Source organism: Telmatherina bonti, assembly GCF_933228915.1.
Source record: "Telmatherina bonti genome assembly, chromosome: 22".
NCBI classification, from domain to species: domain Eukaryota; kingdom Metazoa; phylum Chordata; class Actinopteri; order Atheriniformes; family Telmatherinidae; genus Telmatherina; species Telmatherina bonti.
The window spans coordinates 21,307,498-21,329,686 of NC_136631.1; the positions used below are offsets into that span (position 1 = coordinate 21,307,498).

At 41.3% G+C, this 22,189-nt stretch overlaps 1 protein-coding gene across 1 annotated transcript in view; it reads left to right on the forward strand.

The window, feature by feature from the left end:
- The window catches only part of rcan3 (regulator of calcineurin 3), a gene marked incomplete at both ends in the record, with an annotated part of 35,979 nt that extends 14,071 nt beyond the window's left edge, over positions 1–21,908 (forward strand). The window contains 3 exons of the mRNA XM_079262557.1: positions 18,448–18,621; positions 19,659–19,830; positions 21,754–21,908. Of these exons, the coding sequence (XP_079118683.1) occupies positions 18,448–18,621; positions 19,659–19,830; positions 21,754–21,908 (501 nt within the window). The remainder of the gene's footprint in view (positions 1–18,447; positions 18,622–19,658; positions 19,831–21,753) is intronic.
- Between the last annotated feature and the right edge of the window lie 281 nt (positions 21,909–22,189).

The following is a 22,189-nucleotide window of genomic DNA, read 5'->3' on the forward strand; positions in this document are numbered from 1 at the left end:
TTTATGTCTACTTTTGTATTACTCACAGATCATACAAGGTAGCAGAGTTTTAACCAAATATTAATGAATGAGCTGCTGCTGGTCTCAGGGATTTAACAACAGAACATAGTCTTGTTTAGGGTGTGCTGACTGAGATCTAACAGGAGAAATTGTGAATGAGGAGATGAGAATTGAGAATGAAGAGGAGGAGGCGGAGCAAAGCTTTGGAAATGAGGACAGAGCGGAAGAAAAGTGCTTCATCATCCAGGGTGATCCATCCTACTTATCAGGCGTGACAGAGGGGATCAGATCAACGCATCGATGCAGAGCTTTGATAGCCAAAACGGCTGAATACTCACGCAATACACTGCAAGGTTTAAGACAGGAGTGGCTTGCAAATTAATGATCAGCATGCTAAAATCTATATTTTATTCTGTTTCTGTGCCACTGTTCTTTTAATTTTTTATTTCAGGCTTTTGCCTTTTTTGGAAGCTGAGCTACTCTGCAGTGTTTCTGCACAATCCATAGATGCTGAATTATTTCCTGAGGTGCAAGTAGGCTGGGAGTTACTGCTGTATGGTGCAGCAGTGAATTCTCAGTGGAATAGGTCAGTTTATTCGTGTTGCACAGACTAAAGCAGTTCAGAATAGATGGCAGGTAAAGAACAAAGAAGGTGGCTCTGAGCCTGAAGGTGCAAACCAATGAGCATCAGCAAGCAACTGCTCAACTTTTCTTCAGCAAGAAAGCAAATCTGCTAACTTCTGTTGACCCAAGACTTTGTAAACAGGGTCAAGTAAAAAGAGAATTTTCCAACATGGTATGAATAAATTATCACAAGTTTTGGAGAGCTAGGACTGCATGAGATATCTGAAAACAGATACAAAAGAAAAGGCGACACAGTCCTGCTGCTTTAATACTTCTAAGGAAGTGATTAATGAGCTGTTAGACAAAGTCGAAAATAATATATCTAAACCTGTCAAATAACATCTTCTGCACTGCCTTTTCTCAGTGCTGTGACTTACAGAAATGAACCAGATTCCCTGTCAGAAGATGAAGCATCTGATAGAGCTGCTCAGACTTAGGTCAGCATGGTAGTGTCTGCTGTGTGGCAGGTTTTTGGCATTTACAGGCAGATTTTTCCAGACTGAGTGACTGATTGAGGCTGTCTGCTGGAGGAATGTCGCACTCATCCACACATATCTTTCTCATGCTCTCCGTCTGTTTCATGTGGACAATGACTGACACACACAGACATAAATAGCCCTTGCTGCTTAGAGCCTCAATATTAATGGCTCATAGGGACTTAGCTGTCTCGGCTGGTCGAGCAAATATTACTATTATGAAATGAAGGGAGGGAGAGCGAGATGATCTGAGTGATGGAAAGAAGACATGATTTGTTATGCAATGGCATAATGACTGTGTGAATTTTTTAAATGATTGGTCCTCAGCTGCAATGGAAACTCAGATTATCGTTATAATGAAGAGAAAGGGGCTGTGGCTGCAGTGGCAGTCAGCTTCATCAGCTGCTTCATTGTGAGCGATCAGAGCCACAGTACAGTTAATCTCCCATCAACAAGTCAGCAGCTGAGATGCTGAGCTTGCAAAGAAGTTCTTTCAAAGTTTTTATTCTGTCTGAGCCATTTCAGATAGAAATTTGACAGACAGCTTATTAGTGTATTAGAGCCTTGAGGACATGTTTCAACATTCAGTCCATTTGCGTGACTGCCACTGAGTCATGTTGTTTGCCGTTATTCTTTAACCCATGAAGCCACAGTTCATGCCAACTGAATGCAGTTAGCTACCGGAGCATGTAGCTGACATTCATGGTTATACAATTGTGCCTTGATGGGAAAAAAAAATACACTAAACGCCTTCAGCCGGCAGTGTATTTTTGACGGCGTGGATCAGCCACTCTCCTAAGCTTATGAAATGGTGGTGTGAGGGCAAATTTACTCAAATGAAGCTCTTATTGCTTGCTTTATAAGGATTACAGTACTTTGAAGCCACCTCCTATTACATATTGCTTTAAAAACACATAATTTGCTCCCATTTCTTTTATAGCATATGAGAAAAAGTAAAGATTTAAAATAGACCAGTAGACTATTTCTGGTTGACATGTCATTGTAGTTTCAGTGTGACCTTAAAGGAAGCATTCACATCAGGATTGTCCACTAGACTCGGTCCGATTGGGGTCTCATCTCAGTTGTAGGTGGTGTTCCATACAGACCGAGATCATGTTCACGCTGCACTTGGGTCAAGTGAGGCAAACCATTACAATAATATATCCACATTCCCACCAAAGGTGGTGCTGAACTAGTATTTAGCAAAAGAAAGGACAGGCCCCTGTGAAAGGAAAACTCTGTTCCCTCCTCTTGCGAGCTAAACATGGAGATGAAAGATTATTGCTGCTTTTGGGTTTTGTATTTCGTCTTATGCAAGTATACTGCAGAAATACACTGCAACAATGAGCGCAGTATGAACAACAGATGAGGCAGAGGACTCTTAAAGTGAACACTATGTATTTACTCACAATGCAATGCTACGTCAAATGCAGGAAGTGGCTTTTTTTGTATTCCTCTTCCTTTATTTGATCTGCTTGGTACGGACTGAGACCTACATTTGTAGGCGAAACGGTCCTGTTTCTTTGATCAAATCAGAATTTGTTTTGCGCATTCACCATTCCCCAAACAAAGTGGACTTTCCAAGCAAACGGACTCAGATTCAAATTAAAAAGGCTGATGTGAATGTGCTCTTAAAGTCTCCATGAGGTATTCCATTTTACGCACAATATTAACTAAAAATTTGCTGGTCTTATGGAGTGATGAATCGTTCCCAGAGCCCAGACCCAAACATTATTAAAACAGTGAGTGATTGTCTCAACAAGGATCAAAAGACGGCAACATCCAAGTAAGAGCTTTGTAATACACTTCTATGAGCATGAAGAACAATTTGATGACAACTTAAAGAATTGAAATCAAAGCTTGTATAAGAGGGTCCAGGTTGTGTTGAGGAATAAAGGTGATCACAACAAATACTAAGTCTCATTAGAATTTTACAACCTGTTTCTACTTTTGATACTTTATTACATTTAGATGTTTAATTAAACCCCCCATGTCTTGTTTTGCTGTTTATGTGTTGCTTTTTTTAAACATATGGGTGGACAAGATCTGAGATGACTCCGAGGACCTTTTAATAATTTTGAAATAAGGGTCTGGTTTCTGTTGTCCTGTTTGTTTGTTTTATGCCCACTGTGTCCATTGTGAGTAGGCTATAAAAAAAAATAAAATAAAATAAAAAAAAAAAAAGCAAAAATGAATGATGAATAACAGACTGCTGGAATATAAATCAGTCAACGTGAAGGTGATGTTCCTTGATGCAGCCTTCCCAAGTCTCCTCTTCCTCCCAAACGCTTGTCACATCTTTCTCCAGCACATCGCTAAGCTGAAAACATGCTAAAACACCAGAAAAAGCGGAATAAACTGGCCGGTGAATTCTGCAGTGCGCCCTGCACGGTTCGTCAGGCACCGTAGTGGCGTAAAACACGACGAACGTGAGGATGGTGATGACGTCAATGTGGAGCCAGGGGGAGGGCGCGAGCTAGGCAGAGACGGAGAGGGTTTGTGCGGCTGCTGCAGCATCACACTGAGCAGCACTTCTGTGCAGTGAGGAGTCCAGCCGCAACTCTCTCGGCATCGAAAGGCGACCAGTGCCACCCCGCTGGACGTAGCCCTCAACCACCCTGCGGAGAGTTTTTTTTTCTCTCTGACCAAAGAGGAGCAGTCCGCTTTTTACTGAATTTCTTTTTTATCCCCCCTACCACGCAAGGGAATGCCATCCATAAATATGAAACTGGAGATGGTGACCATCATCGCCTGCGAAGTAGACACCGAGGTGTTTACATCAGACAAACTGCAGGTACGGTTTCCACTGGGGGGGGGGACGTACGTTGCAACAAATCGTTACTTTGCCCTTGTAGTGTTGCTGTGCAGCAGTTTGCTCAGGACCGACTGCATGCTTCTCTATAGAAGTGCATGCATACATTAGTGACGTTGAATGCAGCCTTTCCCAGACGAGGATTTTTATCAATGGGAGCCGCAGCTCCTGAAGACGCACGCCCGGCTCTGCGCGCTTTGACGCTAAATGAATTGCACATATAGGAAAGAAAGTGGCTAAGGAGGGAGGGTTTGCGAAGCAAAATGGGGCATATGATTTTTTTTTTCTTTTCTTTTTTGGGGGGGGGGGGCGGGGGCGGGTTCTTGATATATGAATTGGTGAATTTATGACGAGTATGAGCTCGAGGATTTAGGGCATGATGCGCAAGTTGTATTGGTGGGTGTGATTGAATTGTCCATGCAAGGCATGCAGGGAGGAAGTGAGGCTGCTTTTAGACGCAGTGGCGGACGGACCATCTCCTCTGTTTTCCCTCTCATACAGCAGCACTGCAGGTGCCTCAGGTTAGACTTCATACCTGTATATGAAGTTAAAGGGAAACGTTTGAAAGAAACTATGCAAACGTACAAAAATGTTATATAAAACAAATGATTTCTGTTTGATCATTTCTTAAATGAAGAGAAGACATAGTTTTTTTTTTCTTTTCTCTGTTCTAAAGACAGAGCTTTATTTATTTATTTCCCTAAGTGCATGCAATGCTCCTATAGTAGCATATGTTATCTTTTCTTTGTTATGTCTATAGAGGCATCGTGCTGGAAATGAAAATGATGTTTGCATAATACCATTTTCTTGGTCCCTAAATATTAAATCAAGACTGGTTTGACATGGAAAGCATTTACGTCACCATGAACTCATTATTTAAACACAATATTCTAAAGCATTATTTTAGGCAAATCTTCCAAAATAAAAAGTTACTATGCTGCCCATTAGTCACAAGGCAAGGAAGTGTTGCATGTCCAGGAAATCTGAGGATCCCATTTGAGTCTGCATTATACCAGTTTGAGGGTGTTAAACGTCATACAGATGTTTTACCAAGTCTGAAACCTTTGTAAATTCAGTGAACAAATTTGCTTCTGTCTGCATGTTACCAACAGTGCATTACAGTGCAGGCCATGCTGAGGAGGGCTATTCCTCATTGTCTGCCGGTGTAATGATGGCTGAGTTCAGTCCCAGAAGTTAAATTCCCAGTCATTCAACAACCTTGTTTCTCACTTTTGTTTTTTAGCAACTCCATATTTTTACTCTAATCCTTCACATTTTTCTCCTATTTTTGGATGGCATACTGCATGTAGCTGTTATTTGAAGTTTCTGAAAATATCCTGCACACAAACAATGCAAGCTGACCACTGACTCAGCCTGGTGTGCGCATTCCCTCAGTGAGCCAGGCAGCTGCTGTGTTTGCTCCAGACTCTCATTACAGCTTCTAACCACTGCAGACCAGCCAAGGTGAACTGGACCAATGTGTCACCCTGCAGTTGTTTTCTAATTATAGGGATCATCAGCTCAAGATTTCAGTGTGAGTGGAAGAAAAATTAATTTGTAAAGTGGCTCTGCGGAACTGATAATACTCCATATGACATGACATATTTAAATCACATGACTTTTTTTTTGTATGTTTCAAAGAGAGAATGTGGTTAACTGTATCACTTAATTCATTGCCACATACTTTTTTCATATCTGAGCACTCTTTAGTTACAACAAGACATTCTTCACTAAAGCATTCTGCCACACAGCTCTTAGCATCCCACCTCTTCGACTCGGCTTAAGAAAATGAGTTTGTGCGCAATTAAAAGAGCAGACAGAGGGCTGACTTTCGAATGGCACAAAGAACACTACTAATCCTTGTTTCTGGCACAGATGAAGCAATGGAGAGTGCCGGGGAATAGGGCAGATTAAAGCAGGGCACGTGGGGAACGGACTCTGATTGAGCTCACCACGCTTGTCAGCCTGCTCTTATTTTTATTATCATTCCTCAAAATATGAGCTCAACTACGGCTCCAGTTTTTGTTTTTTGTTTTTTATTCATATACCTAAATCCGTAGATGAGAGGCTATAATCAGCCTATATGGTTGCAGAGGACTATAGGTAAAGTAATATGTGGACCACAGACCTCAAGAAGAAAGATTATGTTGTGCTATCTGAATGGAGAACATAAAGAAAGTAACCAGCTTTTAGGTTTTAGTTGGAAAAGAGGCTTTTGAGTGGCTGTGGTGCTATAGAGCTGTTGTTTTCACACTGTTGAAGTGGTTTGCTCACGCCTTGGTTCAACCTCTGCTGGTTGTTACATTAATGAACCAAACAAGCTGTGGATAAGGCAGGTTGCTGTCACAATAATGCCAATGCTGGTGTCCCGATACACTCTTATTCCAAATTGCTCACTTATGTATTTTTGAGAAAAACAGCAGAGCTTTTGGTGTTAAACTGAGGTTCGTCGAGGCCAGAGTTGCTGGTTGACAACAGATGCTGTAGTGAGTACATATTTGTTACAACACTATCATTACCTACCTGGAAAATCTACCAGGATCAGCATGATGATGGCATGGGACACATGATGAAGGTCACCACATGTTGACAGGCAGTGAACCTAGCCGATGAAGATTGACGCAAGCTTGTATGCTAACCTTGCATGCTTGATTTGACACTGACATTTCTTAGATATGTATTTATTCATCTGCCAGTTTGCTGCTTGCCATTTCAGTTGGACTTTCATATATTTATAAATAATTAATAAAGCAGTCAAGCTCATCTTTCCCCTGGTAAGTGCCTCTCTGGCCTCCATCTGCCACCAAATTAAACGTGCCTTTTGTGAGGCATTTAACTCATCAAAGTTACGAGATAAAGAACAATTTGGACTTCATGGGAACATGCCATCAATACAGAAGCTGCAGTTTCAACGTATGCCTGTTCTCCCACACGCAGAAGACATGGAGTAACACAGTCACACTCTCCACAACAGTGAGTCAGCAGACTCACAGACCTACAGACAAACATCTCTGTCAGCAAACACACAAAACTCTTTGCAGAGGACATGGGGAGAAGTTTCCATCCACCTGGGTCATTTTCCATTTGTCCTCTTGTCCGTCTGCCTGACTCCCCGTTTGTCTGTCGCTTGAGTCATGTGTCTGTTTTTATGCTTTCATGTCACAGATGGTGGTTAGTAGAAAGGAGATGTGTGATAGCTAATATGCTATTTGTTTTCAACAGATTTTTGCTGATGTATTGTTTTAATTTTTCCCTACTTTGCAGCCTTATGTAATATGTTGTCACTGCTCTTTTTTTATGAGGGTATTTTTAGAATTTAATTAGCAAAGTATGGTGTGAAATAATCTACCATTACATGTTATGGAGTTTTCTTTTATGTAAGATAAATTACCCCTTCATCTAAAATGCTGGACTCACCTTTAAGAGACCATTTAACTGATTGATCACCTAATTGAGCATATAGCTAGTGATCTTCTTACTCTGCTTTGCAGCTCAAATACTGAAAGAACGTAGATCATATATGAGCGCTAATGTCATCTCACACTCGATTTAAAAGCCCTGTTGTGATGCAGATGTTGGGGGACAGCAGGAAGCAGGAGCAGCAGCAGGATTCATGTAGACGGTGACAGTATCGTGTTTTGTGCTGGTAGGAAACCAGATCTGCATTTTGGCAGGGTTGAGCGATCCTGGGTCTGAGCGTTGGGCTCAGGTGTGCCTGCTCCCCCTAGTCTGGCCAGTAGGCAGGTGGAGATGGGCAGTTCATATTGACCTGAAACTCTAGAGAAGTATTCAAGCTCAGGTGTCAGGTAAAGGTTGGAGCCTAGTCCGTTATGGTGACGTAGAACAAAAGGACGGTCTCCTGTGTGGGGAGTCTAGTTACGGTGTGATAAAAACGACACAGAGATGAGGTGATAAGATTAGAAGCAAAGGAAAGGCCTTGCAAGGCAAGGTAGAAGCCCAAATTTTCCTCTCCAAGGAAGATGAGCAGGGATCATTGCACAATGGCTGGGCTTTGTTATGAGTTACTTAAATACAACCATTTTTCTCATCCAATTTTCCTATTGGATTTCCAGTCCAGTCCAAACTGACTGCAAGACAGTGGTGTATATATGCTGCAAGCTGCATGCTGCAACCTGAAGGCAAACTGTCAAAATTATTTCAAGCATGGTTGGCTGAAATCTTTCAGCTACACTTGGCAGAATTTGTAAACCAAGTAATTGAGCAGAAATGGCAAACCTTGGAAGATTTTAGCATCCAAAAAGCAAGAATTTTCTTTTTTTTAATTCTTCTTCTTTTTCTTCTCTGTTTAATGTCATTTAAAGCTGATTCATTGAACCCCATTAAGGCAAGTCATAAATATACTGAAACAGTATGTTTAACTACAGAAACCTGACATGTGTGCAGCAGCAGTGCAGCATCTTCTGGCAGAGGCAGAAATGTGGCAAGTAAATATGAGAACCTAATTGATGGCTGGAGTTAAAGGCTGTTGATGTAGCATCTCTTAGCAACCTTACATAATGTTGTATAACTCTTTGGATTACCATTGCCTCTAAAGTGCACTGGTCTGCGTGGGAGCCTGTGTGGACACCATGTATGTTAAGAGCGTCAGTGCAGAGAAGGTTTGAGTTTGTGTCAGCACACACACGTCTGTATGTGAGTGTGTGTGTTTGACCCAGGACTAAGTGCTGCTGAGGAGGAAAAGCATCTGCCTCTATAAAAACTGTAACGACCAGATTGGTAGTGATAGGATTAATGTGTCCCCACATGCCATAAACTGATTTCAAGCTCCCCTTCGTGTACACATTGGCCCCATGGGAGTGGCAAAGTAGCGCCGGAGCGTCGGCTCCCATCAATACAGCTCCTTGCTCAAACTATTGATTCCTCTGTAATAACACTTGGACAATTCGGAGTCCTGCCCAGCACTTGTGCAGCCTTCACTGTACAGACTAAGCAATTAATCAGGAGGTGTTTTTGCTGTTTTGTTATACTGAGAATTTGCTGCTATACTGATATTGAAAGCTGTTTTCGCAGCTTTGCCATAGTTGGGTCATCATGCAGAGTTTGTCTAGTTCTATTGAGTAAGTTTAGTTTGAAAGGGGGAGAAAGGGACTCCTGTGTTTGCACCACCGACAGGATCGGGCCTGTTTTTTATGAGCAAGCTATCTCTTATATTTGTGTAGAGACCATTTTAAAATGTTTGCTCTTCACATTTTTGTGCTAATACATCAAAACACTGGTAAAATGGTGGTAAATTGTTAGTGCCTAATTGATTTTCAGGACAAATTTCTCAAGCAGCAGTTTCTAACCGGAACCAAAGATAAAAAGGAAACCAATTCTGGATGGTTCCCAAATCTAATTAAAATGGTTGCAAAACAGCAACAAACAGAGGCGCCCAGAGGATGTGTAACATGACTAGAGAAAGGCAGACTCTGTGATGCTCTTATTGCTTGTTTTTTGGTCCATCAGCGATCTCTTCTGAATCGCTCAGCAGCTGCTCCATACAAATGTAAAACTGCAGACATGAACTGGTGATTAGACGTTTCTGAAACACAGATAAGTCGAACTCAATGATCATGCCTTCTATTTGTGACTAACTAAAAGGTGGTAAAAATAAAAGGATCATTACCGTAATTTCCAGACTACTGAGCGCATCTGAATATAAGCCGTACCCACTGAATTTAAAAAGAAAAAAATGTAAAGGCCACACTTGTCTGAGCTGCAGGGCTCCATGCTTAAACTGAAAATTTTTTAAAAAACTTAATCAATTAAATGTTTGCTTGTTTTTTTTTTTTTCAAAACAGTGACTGCAACACCGCTGGTTACATTGATGATTGCTGTCCTAATTTTTGTCCTTTGTACAAAACAACAGCCTTAGAATTACTTAGTCACACACTTTCTGAGCCTCGCTGTCATTATCGTTCTCATTGTCACTTTCCTCTTGAGGCAAATTCGCCCAAGAGCTTGTGCTTTTCTCCTCATCACGCAACCCCTTAAAATGTTACCCTGTAAAACTCAATTAATTGTCCGAGTCGTTGTTCAGGCCGCAGGGTTCAAGTAATGTGACAAAAGTAGCAGCTTAGATTACAGTTCAGATCTACCAAACACATAAACATTGTAAGAGATACTGTTATAAATAAACCAATGTTCATTCATTCATTCATTCATTTTCTGAACCGCTTATTCCAATTCAGGGTCGCGGGGAAGCTGGAGCCTATCCCAGCTGGCTTTGGGCGACAGGCAGGGTACACCCTGGACAGCTCGCCAGTCCATTGCAGGGCTAAACCAATGTTGATTTCTTTAAAAAAAAAAAAATTGAAGTCAACTTAAAGAAAAATCTCTACTTACCAAATTAAAAAGTAGGTAAGGAGCCTCTCTGAGGCCACCTACTGGAAGCCAGTTCTGATAAATGATCTGTTTATTATACCAAGCACACATTTGTTATATTTGAATTAGATTATGATGCTCATCAGGTCCTGTGTGCAGACCAGAGCTGAAAACCTGAAAAAGCAAAGGAAAGACTAATACTTTTCCATGATTTCACATTTTCAAGTGTTAGCTGTAACTGCTCTCAGACTGAACCGCAGTGGAAAGTTTTCTCTGGATCAGTGATGGAAAGAGAATATGAAATGTGATAAGGAAATGTTAGCAGGAACAATCACATGCTGAAGTTTGTGACGCCTTATATCTGCAATCTGCTTTCCTAGTGCAACCAGTGAATAAGATCAAGTTCATCCCCATTAAGGAGGTCGGTAATTAAACAGGATAGTTCACATAACTTTAAAAAAAAATTTATTCCAGCAGTCTATTTATAGCATAACGTTGCCCCTGACTCACTCAGAGGCTCCGTGGCCTACTTTGTTGGTTTTCACCCAAATCCTGTTTAGGCATGAGGGTCTGGATTAGACTGCACTAAAGCCGTGCACGTGATGCAGAGACAGCAGAACGATTCACCAAGGGAAAGAAAACAATAAACAGAAACACCCTTCTTTACATCCCAATTAGGCCTGGTTAATCTTTTCCATGTTGATCTCCAACACCAAATGTTGTAATTCAACGAAATAAACAAGCCTGTGCATTACGGTCATGGATTGTGGTATCAAGAGCAAACGAGACTGAACAACTGCTCTGGGTCGAGTCAAACAGCAGATGAAAATAGAAAATTGTGACAGTCAGTTCATTTAAATGCTGTTGCCATTTATATTTTTTTCAAATGACTGTATAAAGTCTTTTCTGAAAGTGATTTCATTTACTTTAATAATGAAGATTGAGGTCTTGCTTTTCTGATTCTTACAAACATGACTCAGGAATCAGAGATGTGACATGTGTTTGACATGTCATGACTTCTCTCTTTTACCAGTTGTTTTTTGTTTTGTTTTTTTTTTTCCATTTTCACCAGTATTTGACACGGCAGTTGTGGCATGCATCAGTGATGGACAGGAAGCTGAGTAGCAGAAAACTGATCTGTCAGTTTGTGAGATGGTGTGGAAACATCTTGAGTGCAAATAAAACACAGGATTACTGACTTCAGGTAGAATAGGAGTGAACAAAACACTGTTTCCATCCCGGGATAAGAGGAGGAGGTGGTGGAGGAATACAAGTACATTGAAGTTCAACTAGACAACAAACTAGACCAGAAATGCAACTCTGAAGTATCTACAAGAAGGGACAAAGCAGACTCTTCTTCCTAAGGAAGACTTAAGTTGGATATCTTCTGTAAGTCTGTTGTGGAAAGTGCAATTAGCTTTGTAGCATCTGCTGGGGCAGCAGCGTCAGAGCCAGACTTAAAGAGACTGAACAAACTAATCAAGACTGCTTATGTGTTGTTGGGGATAACTTTGGAGCCCCTGGAGAGTGTGTTGTGTGTGAGACTTTGTCAAGTCCAGTGCAAGACAAAAGTACTGGTGATCATTCCTGTCAGCAGCCATCGCCCTCTGGATCAAAGCATTTTATTCTTTCAACTATTATTGTTGCTTTAAATTAAAAAACAAACGGAAAGATCTTCTTCAGACCTACTATCTTTTATGAATTCATTTAGTTTTTAAAGCTGCACAAAGAGCTGACAATGAGCTGATACATTTCCCTCAATTTTACTGGATTTGCTGAGAATACATGCAGTTTATCATTTACTTGGTGGGAATGATGAAGTTTATCCATGGTTGTAAATGGCAAACAAAACAGGATGAACCTGCAGGTCTTCTGCCTGTCAGTGATCCTTGCACATTAAAGAAACCTAATCTTGCCTTTACATAAGGTGGGGAAACGCTTTAGTCCCAGTCATCTGTTAAGAGCAACACCTGAGCCACCAACTTGACTGATTCATTAGCTGGAAGAGGTGTGATGTACATTGTAAAGTAGTTGACACCCCCTCTTAAAACTGCTCTCCATGACTATGGATTTTTGCTCTGCCACCTGAATTCTCCCAAATGGAACCATGTTGACGTGACCGAATAAACCTCATCCCCTAAACTGACTGCTCTTTTGTTCAAATGATTGTGTCAGGACCACTAGCTGGCTGTGTGCCTGCTATCTTGTGAATCATTCCCATAGTCGAGCTCCCTCTGTGATGACAGCCTCTCCATTATCCTCAGGAGCATAACTGCCTCATCACCAAAGAGGCTGGCTGATGAAGGAAGGATGGATCTCTTTTTGTTGGTCTTTTCTCAAGCTGGTTGGCTCTTTTTGTCTTTTCCAAATGTACACATAACCATAAACATTTGACAGCAGAAAATGGTAGTCTTTTTTTAATTTTTTTTTACAAATTGCACACAATTCATATTGTTATTGACAAAGATTTATACATATATGGCTCACAGGTTTGCCTCAGCTTAATATTTTTATCCAAATCAAATTGTCTCAGACTGGCTATTGAGCAGCAGCAAGGCAGAGGTAGATTGGCAATCTGGAAAGGAATCTGGCAGGTAGAGATAATGCCCTGGGTATTATGTAAAGGTTACATGGAGCCACATGTGGTCGCTAATGGTGACCAAACTCACCAATTCAATTAAACTAAAGCTGTCCGCTACTTGATAGTTGTTACTTCACACATCCTTCCGCTTGTCTCCCCCTAAACGAATTGGATTTCCCTCCTTACAGGAAGAGACAAAACCTTGAACCAAACAGACTTTAATGTGAGAATGAATCCAGCGGATGTTTTATATTTAGGAATAAAAGATATTTCCTTTTTTTTTTTTTTTTTTTTTAATCCTCTATTGAAGGTGTTTGAGCGATAAAACATAGTCTGTTCGGTGGATGTTATTTGCTTTATTTGCAATGGAAAACACAAACATGCCGTGTCTCCTATCTCACCTGTTGTCCCCCATCCTCTCCCGCGCTGCACACAGTAGCAGCAGTATTTGTGTGGGCCAAACCAGTCTCTGTCAGCTGACAAGTCCAGTTGCCCTTCAGCTGAGCTAATTCTAAATGTGCTTTCTGACGCATTATGCGATTATATGGCTGTTAGTGAGTATAAGTGTGCTGAATGTGTGTTGGTACCTACAGCTCACTAACTGTGGAAACAACCTTTAAAGTCATTGTCTACATCACAAACATGCTTACTTACTTCTTACCTCACACACATGTGCACATACACAAAGGGAACAAAGGGAGTAGGTCACCACTGCAATGGCAGATGAGTAGGCCCCTTTTCAGCCATGTGTAACACAACACCCCTCTCTTCTTCCTCGTTTCCCCCCGTCTTCCTCCTTTGGTTCCCTCAGGATGTTCGTTCATAGAGACCACATAAATTAGTGATCAGCACGCTCACTTGTTACACACCAGCTGGCTGTGGGTGTACTGTATGGACATCAGTGCATGGGGTTGAAAACAAACAGTGCATGTTATTATGGAACATGATCTGAGAGCTTTCCCACATCTCTGCTCATGCCAAAACATCAATTTACGTTAAGGAAGTAGCCACAGTGTGCTTTTGTGCGTTTCTGTTGGCCTTATCAACTCATGGCATCTGATGACATGTGAGTCATAGGAGCTGGCTTAAGCTCATGGAAAATTCACAGTGTGAATAAGGACTTAAGTGGGCTCTACCGATAAGCAAAACAAGAGCTTTGTTGTCATTCTCAGGCTGACCATGATTGCATTGCTATCAGGAAGATTTGCTTGCAAACAATAGGTTGATGGGGAATGACAAAGTTGTACAATGACATTTAAGAACTCTAACTTTGTTGAAAATGTCTGTTTTGGAGCCATTCTTCTTCTTCTCAGTGTTCCTCACCAGCAGTTTTGTGGAGCTGCGTTCAGCTTGCAGTTGAGCCCTTTGGGAATGATGGCTACTTCCACATTTCTGTCATGCTCTTCCTGTCCTCCTTCATGTTTCTCAAAAACTAAAATAATACTAGTACATCCATGATATAAAGAACGATCCCTCTGTCAACTTGCTGAGCTGAGCTTCATCACATGTGCACCGACACAGCCGCAGGTTCGGACACCCTCCACTCGTCATTACTGATGTAGACGTGACACATCTGTGGAAACCCATGTTTTTGCACCTTTTCTGGCTCTGTCCCTTGACAGAGGGTGTGATGCCTCTGTCATTAACATCCTTCTCCATAGTAGCTCATAATTGTAAGTACTGATTATATTTCATTTTGGTAGTTATTAACCACCAACCCACCCACACTGTTGGATAAGTCTGAGGCAGTGTGGGAAATCTGCTGCTCTCACATGAACACATATGATGAAGACATTTTCAGCAGGGTGTGTGTTTTTCTGTCTTCAGTTGGCCCAGATCGTGACTGAAACCTCCTGAAAAGATGCACGCATGCAAAAAAAAAAAAAAGAGCAGAGTAAAGCACATTTTGGTTATACTATCATTAAGCTGAGGGACTAAAACGAAAAGCGGGAGAAAGGGCGTTTATAAGAATCTACCCTCTGTGTTTTTGACCTGTTGCTTTTTCTGCTATTTATACACAACTATGGGGGCGAGAGGATTAATTTTGAATGAACACGCTTAGCACTTTTGCAGTGCTGTCATGGTGAGTCAGTCTTCTTCCTCCTCTAGTTTGGGATTCTTTTTCTTAGAAAACATGAGTCCTCATTTTTTTTCTCAAAATATTCAGATTTGCCCAACTTGACCTCTTTTCCTTGCTGTGTAAGGACCCTCCTCATTTGGGGAAATACAAACTGAACATGGTAAAATGGAGGCTGTAAGTTTAGCCTGATTCCCAGAGATATTTAGATGAAGAGGCGAACAGCAATGACTAATCTGCTTATTTTGAAAAATCCAGATTGTTGACCAGAGTGAACAACACATTGCAGCGAGGCTCTGGTTCACAGCTTGCTGAAGCATTTGCTGCCTCTGCGTGTCAGGCAAGGTGATGATGCGATATCTCTGCAGAGAGACAGCTTGTGTTTTAAAAGCGAGTTACTGTCTTCTGCTAACAACAGCTTAAATTCATTCATTCATTCATTCATTCATTTTCCAAACCGCTTATTCCAATTCAGGGTCGCGGGGAAGCTGGAGCCTATCCCAGCCGGCTTTGGGCGACAGGCAGGGTACACCCTGGACAGCTCGCCAGTCCATCGCAGGGCAACAGCTTAAATTATTTAATTTAATTTTATTCATGTGGAAATGGAAAAAGTAAAAAAAAAAACAAAAACGGTAGAATCTCTAATCTGCTTTCAGGTTGTTGATCCACACATTAGCTGTTTCAGTCTAACAAAACATAGTTATAACGGCTGACTGGAACAGATTTTTCATGTCTTCTATGTCATTTGGATAACTCAATAGATTAAATGAGTGTGTGTCAAATGAATTTTTCATATATCAGCTTTTAAGTGAAGCATGTTTAATTTAATTTAGCTTTGTTTTTAATAGTCCAAATCATATCCACTCGGTGATCATGATTTGGCACATGTGACAAATCTACACCTCTATGTCAGGCTATGTATGAATTGGCTTGAAATGATGTGTATGTAAAGTGCCCTGTGATAACATTGTTGTGAAGTGGCGCTGTACAAATAAAGCTGAATTGAACTGAATGTTGCTTCCAGTTTTGTGACATGCAGTGTTACGTTGTTCTATGTTTGTCGATGTGAGAGTTTTATTTCTTTCAGTTCAATTCAGCTTTATTTGTATCACACCACTTCACAACAATGTCGTCACAGGGCACTTATGTACACAAATCAACATACACATCAAGCCAATTCATACATATCCTATAATGGAAACATTTAACATTCACCAACAGGCCAGGAGCTGTCAAAGCCCGAACCCAACAGTCATCACAGTGTAATGAGTTTACAAATACCTGCTGACTTTCATCAGCCCGCTGTTACTAATGTCCAGAGGCAGATCTTGACATACTGCCTGGGTTCCTTCAGGTGACAAACACCCTTTCCATCCTGGCGAGAGCTGCTGTGTCATCTGAACAAGGGAAGTGTTGTGGGAGTATTTTAGTTCCTGTCTCCTACTGCCACAGGAAAAACAGAACCTGTTTGAATAAAAGCTCCCACACAGTAACATAATTAGGGGCTGATCTGAGAGCAGTGGTTACCAATTAACATTCATGCCAATGATTGCAAGCATGTGGCTCTGAGGACACTGGCCACATGGGTGACATAAAGCGAGAGGCAACTCTGCTTTTTTTCCTGGGTGGTTGTATATTCAAATATGTTTTTATGCAAAAATTCAAGGGATAGTAATCTCATGGTTTTGTTAAAAAAGTACAGTTATTGTTTAGTTACATAGTTGTTGCAGGACAGCACAAAAAAAAGTCGCTTTTGTTAGGCTCGCACTGTTCCTAACAAGCTTTCCAAGTATCAGAATGGCACATTGTTAATCATCCCTCTTGATTCTTGGAAAGGAGACTTGTTTTATCGTGAAGTAGCTGCTGCTGGGAGTTGGTCAGCAAGGAAACAAGGACTTGCTCTACTGATTACCCAGAAATCAGCTCTCCTGGTGGCCATCTTCTTCTTGCCCTCCTGCTGAGCTGCTTGATTGAGTTCACAGCTAAGGAGGCCAATTTGGTGCCCAAGGAGTGGACTGAGTTGGGGGGGTATGCAGTATATGTGTATAGATACTAAACAAAAAAATAAATAGTGGTGGTAAAAGTTAGAAGGTAATAGGGTTGTAGGAAAATAATGGCCTCAAACACTTCAGGTGAATTTCATGAGGCTGAAAATGCTTTAATCCATTAACTTAATAACCAAATCAGATGGTGTCAAGCAGTTATTCAGACCAAAGTATTGGTTAATAAATTAAGCAGAGGTTACCTCAAAGCTGGGGTAGGTAGACTTTTTTTTTTTTTTTTTTTTTTTTTTTTACTCTGGGTGAAGCGGTTCCTCATCCTGATTGTAGTCTATACATTTTGTAACCGAGAACAATAAGAAACAGAGTTAGACCCTCAGTTTACTGTAAATCTGTGAAAACTCTGATCAATCAAAACGTTCTGTCCAAATAGAAGTTGTTGATTTCTTATATTTCATAAGCTTCTTCTCCCAACTCTCCTTCAACCCTCCCGCAGCGCATACCCTGCATATTAATAGCGTGTTAGGATGAAAATACAAAGTAGTGATCAAGAAACTCGGAAGGCAAACATGGCGGAGAAAATGCAGAACGGATTTCCTGACCCGGCTCAGTTTATTTACCTCCTCCTGCTAAACAGCCGTGTAAGAGATAATTGTTGGTGGAAAAAAATGCGAACTACAAAAGCACTCGGAGAGCACAAAAGCTCCGCCAAGGCCTTTAAAAAATTCCTGGCTCCAAACAGTGATCCGGATCACCACCAAAATAAAATCAGTTCTTCTTTTTGACATTTCCAACAACTCCTGAAAATTTAATTAAAATCTCTCCATAACTTTTTGAGTTATCTTGAACACAAACAGATAAATGCGGGTAAAAACATAACCTCCTTGGCGGAGGTAAGAAAAGCCTTGGATCACGCAAGGAGCAAAACCAGAGGGGGAGGAGCCAAGACAGGGTGCTACTTTCAGATCATGCTAGCTCCCCAACATTACCTATCCCAGCTTCAGGTTCACCTTAAAATGTCATCTCGGTGCCAGCTTTACTAATTTTGCACGTTTCAAAGTGCTTTAGAGTGAAATAATCAGCAACAATAAGAAAGATTAAAAGAAAAAGACATTAAAACAGATTAAAGATTCCATTAAGGTGAGCGCTCAGCCAGAAGCCAAGGGAGCAAGTGGGTCTTAAGACGCATTTTAAAAGTGAGGAGGCTATTTCCAGACTATACAAAAAAGGGGAAATCCTTCTACAGTGTGGGTACCACAGCTGCAATGAATGAAGAGTTACAGTAATCCAAATGAGATGTAATAAAAGCAGGGATAGCTTCTTAGCCGTTCTTAGATAGTGTTTGACTGTAGCCAGAAGCCAAAGCTAAAAGAAGCTAGCCTTGACCAAGCTGCCATCTCAGTAGCGGGCAGAAAGCCTGAGCTGCTGTTCTTAAAAACACTTAAGTTTAGGCCACATTATGAATGTGTTTTTATTTAAAATTAGGCAACAAAAATAAAAATTTCTCATCAAACTTGTTTGGTTTTTTTTTTTTTTTTAAATCTTTTCTGTAGGAGAGATTTGAGGCGTTGTTCAGGATCTACGATGAACACACAACTTTCCAGATGTTCAAAAGCTTCAGGAGAGTTCGAATCAACTTCAGCACACCAGAAGCAGCTGCCCGCGCTCGCATCGAGCTGCACGAATCTGAGTTCAACGGCAAGAAGCTGAAACTCTACTTTGCTCAAGTAAGTGTCTGGAAAAAGTCTCAGAGAGATGGAAAAGCACTGCTGATTACATACAGATACATGTTCAAGCAGGAGATGGACAAAAAATCCCAAGACGGTGGCACTGACTCTCCTCCAAGTTCCTTTTCATTTTTCTCTCTTCTCGCCCCCCCTTTTCCTTACTTCTTGAGACACACTGTGACTGCTTCCTCAATCCACAAACCCTCCTGTCAGAACTCATCAGTCATGCAATTTCAAGCAGGAACACGTGGGATTTCTCTTTATTTGTAGTTGTGTGCGTGTGCATCTGTATTCAGCTTGAGGGGAAAGCGAGGGAAAGAAAGACGAAGCACAGGAAGAGCAGAGGGGCATGTCTTCAAAACTGAAAGATTTATTTGATGAAATTCAACATATTAACTGATGTCAACAAACATAAGAGCAGCAGCGAAAAGTTAATAGTCTGCTGCTATCATTTCATCAGGAACACAACAGCTGGATTTCAGTGTTAATGTCGGGGAAACGCTGTTTAGCTTAGTTTTAGCATAACTTGCATCAAAGCTCTGCTCCCTGGAAATATTTATATCAACTTAATTTAAACGGATGTTTCCTTTTTCATAAATGCATCATCAGTCCTGACCCATGCAACACCTCTTTGTACTTTTGATGTAAGAGGATTAAGGATTTTAGAGCTTAGAAAAAGACCACATGTAGGTATTGTAATTACAGAAATTGACGGCTATCAAAATGTTACAAATCTCTTCATGGGAACGAGTCTGCTGTTTGACTCAAAAAGACCCTAACGGTGACTTCTCTTTCAGGTGAGCCCCTCAGTTGCATGTGGATAAAAGCCCGGTAGACCTTTGCAGTAAAGATGCAGTTATTGACAGTGGGACATGAGATTCATACTTTCCAAGCATAGAACCAGTGAGACATGAGAGGATTACACCGAATGATGATGTTCTTCCAGAGAGATGTGATAATGATCTAATGCTTTGTGTTGCTCACATCTCCCGTCCAGAGACTGCAGGATTTATCAGTTGCTGTCTCCTCTCCAACAGATCCAGAACGGCGATGAGGACATTGACAAGTCGTACCTGGCACCGCCCCAGCCAGTTAAACAGTTTCTAATCTCGCCCCCTGCCTCACCACCTGTGGGCTGGAGTCAAAGTGAAGATGCTACACCGGTTATCAACTACGACCTGCTGTGTGCTGTAGCCAAGCTAGGGCCGGGTGAGTACTTTACTGCAGCTGACTTAAAGTGTAAATTGAATCACTTGTGATGCAGAAACAAGCAGGAAATCATTGGATATTTCTATAACACCACCTAATGTGGAAGATACTGTAGCTAAGATCGTTTATTTTGCCAAATTTTTAAGACTGCCACAGCGTTTTAAAGTTTTCTGGGTAAAATCAACTTCCTACCGCTGCACAAAGTTATTGTCATGGAGCATGAAGAAAAACAATAATATCAACATAAATACTATCTTGAATCACATAAACTAAATCCATACTTTATAAGTGCATTTATATGGATGCTGATTGTTCACTAAATCCTCCCAGTAAATACTGACCAATAAAATCACAGTGAACCTGACCATGCAGAGCAGAAGCTTGCCTGAGTTGTCTTTTTTTGTGTATTTTTTATGCCCATTATTGACTAATTATTGTATTTCGTGTGGTTTCAGGTTATCTTTCCTGTTGTTATGTTACTTTCTCCCTTGTCATACTTAAAGCTGCAGCTACTCTACAATGCTTTTATTTATTTATTTATGTTGAAGACATCTTTGTGGCTCTTCGGCTCGAATGTGTGACATTAAGCTTCACTCTCTTAAAAGAAATGTTGTCTGGCCGTACAAAAAAAAAAATCCTGGTTACAAAATGAGAGGCACATTTTGTCTACTTGGGTCTGAAGTGTAAAATGAACTTTTGTAAGATGCAATCATGATTGTAACACAGTTGGGGAGCTGTTCTAATACACTGTCCTCTTGTTATCTTAATTCCTAATCTGCATTTTGATACAAAACAGTGTTTCTAAAGCTATAGGTCCTTGGGACTCCCTGCCCTGCATGCTTTAGACATACTCCTTCTCCAAAACACCTGACTCAGATTATTGAACTTTCTTATCAAGTCCTTTGCAGCTTGTTAACAAAACCAGGAGTGTTAAAGTAGTGCAGTGCAGGAGGTCCTGAAGACCTGAACTGAGAAACACTGATATAAAGTGTGAACAGGAGATTAGAGTTACTGTTTCAGATGTAGACTTCCTAAACCAGTTACGGTTGTAAGAAGCATAGTAATGTGATATTTATATGCTGGGAATCATGAAACGACATACCACAATGTCCTTTAGTGATTATCGTGTTTCACTATACTGCTGACATGTCTTAGTTTCAGTCCTTTCATAATGTTAATAAGGGTGTTGAAGTGAATTGGAAAGTTGAATGTTTTTTTCTCAGGATCAGCTGTTGTCTTTCTGCTCTGCCTCCTTCTGCTATTTTGACAGCAACCTTTAGAAAACGGCACAAAACAGTTGCCCAGCATCTTCCCATGATTCCACATGTGGGCGCAAACCTGCTGATTACATGGGAAAAACTATTTAACAAAAGATATTTAGAAACTTTCCATGCTCACCAACATAAACACACACACACAAACACACACAGTCCAGCACAGAAGACCACTTTCTGCTGTTACTATAGAAACAGGAGGCATCAGGAAATGGCTTTGTTCTTCGCCTCACATCCTGTTATGTGAAATCAGATTAGGGCTGGGCTGCAGCACAGCGCGATGACTCCCTCTGTCAACTCCCTGCGGTAACAGCAGGACTCCATTCACTATCCATCTAAGTGTTTGGCACCACTGTGAAACAGCTACAAGACCAATTTCCTCCTGTCTGCCAGCTGTCTGATCTCATCTCCATGGCAACTGTGATACAATCTAGCATGTCTGCTCACTGAGCGTGAAATCTGGACAGATAGCAAGTCTATTCCTGGGCTTTTTTTGTTTGTTTGTTTTCTTTGGAAATGATGCCCTGACTGCTGCTCTGAAACCTTTTACCTTATGCTGTCAATACTTCATTTCAGTTATAGGTAGTCCATGTGCAGATATTTCTTTGCTAACTGTTCCCCTTTTCTATTTCCTGCTTCTTCTCTTCAGGTGAAAAGTATGAACTGCACGCAGGGACGGAATCAACTCCCAGTGTGGTCGTCCATGTGTGTGAGAGCGAAACAGAGGAGGACGAGGCGGCACGGCCAAAGCAGCAGATTGTCCAGACCAGACGTCCCGACGGGCCTCCAACGGTCTTCAACTAGAGAGGTCCCTCCACCCACCTGACACCGGTGCGGCCCCTGACCGCCCTTTAAACCTGCAACACACCTGCCCTCTCTCTCTCGTCTCTGCACTCACAGAGAGCGTCGATGCCCCTCATTTCAGTTCAACTGCAAGCAAAAACAAACCAACAAACATTGCTCAAAGACGGTGTTTGTGGGGAGCGTAGCGATGGAATGAGGCGGCTTGAAGGGAATGGATGAGAATCACACACATACACTCATCACATTCTGGGGACAGCGTGGGGAGTGGCCCCCCCTCGTTT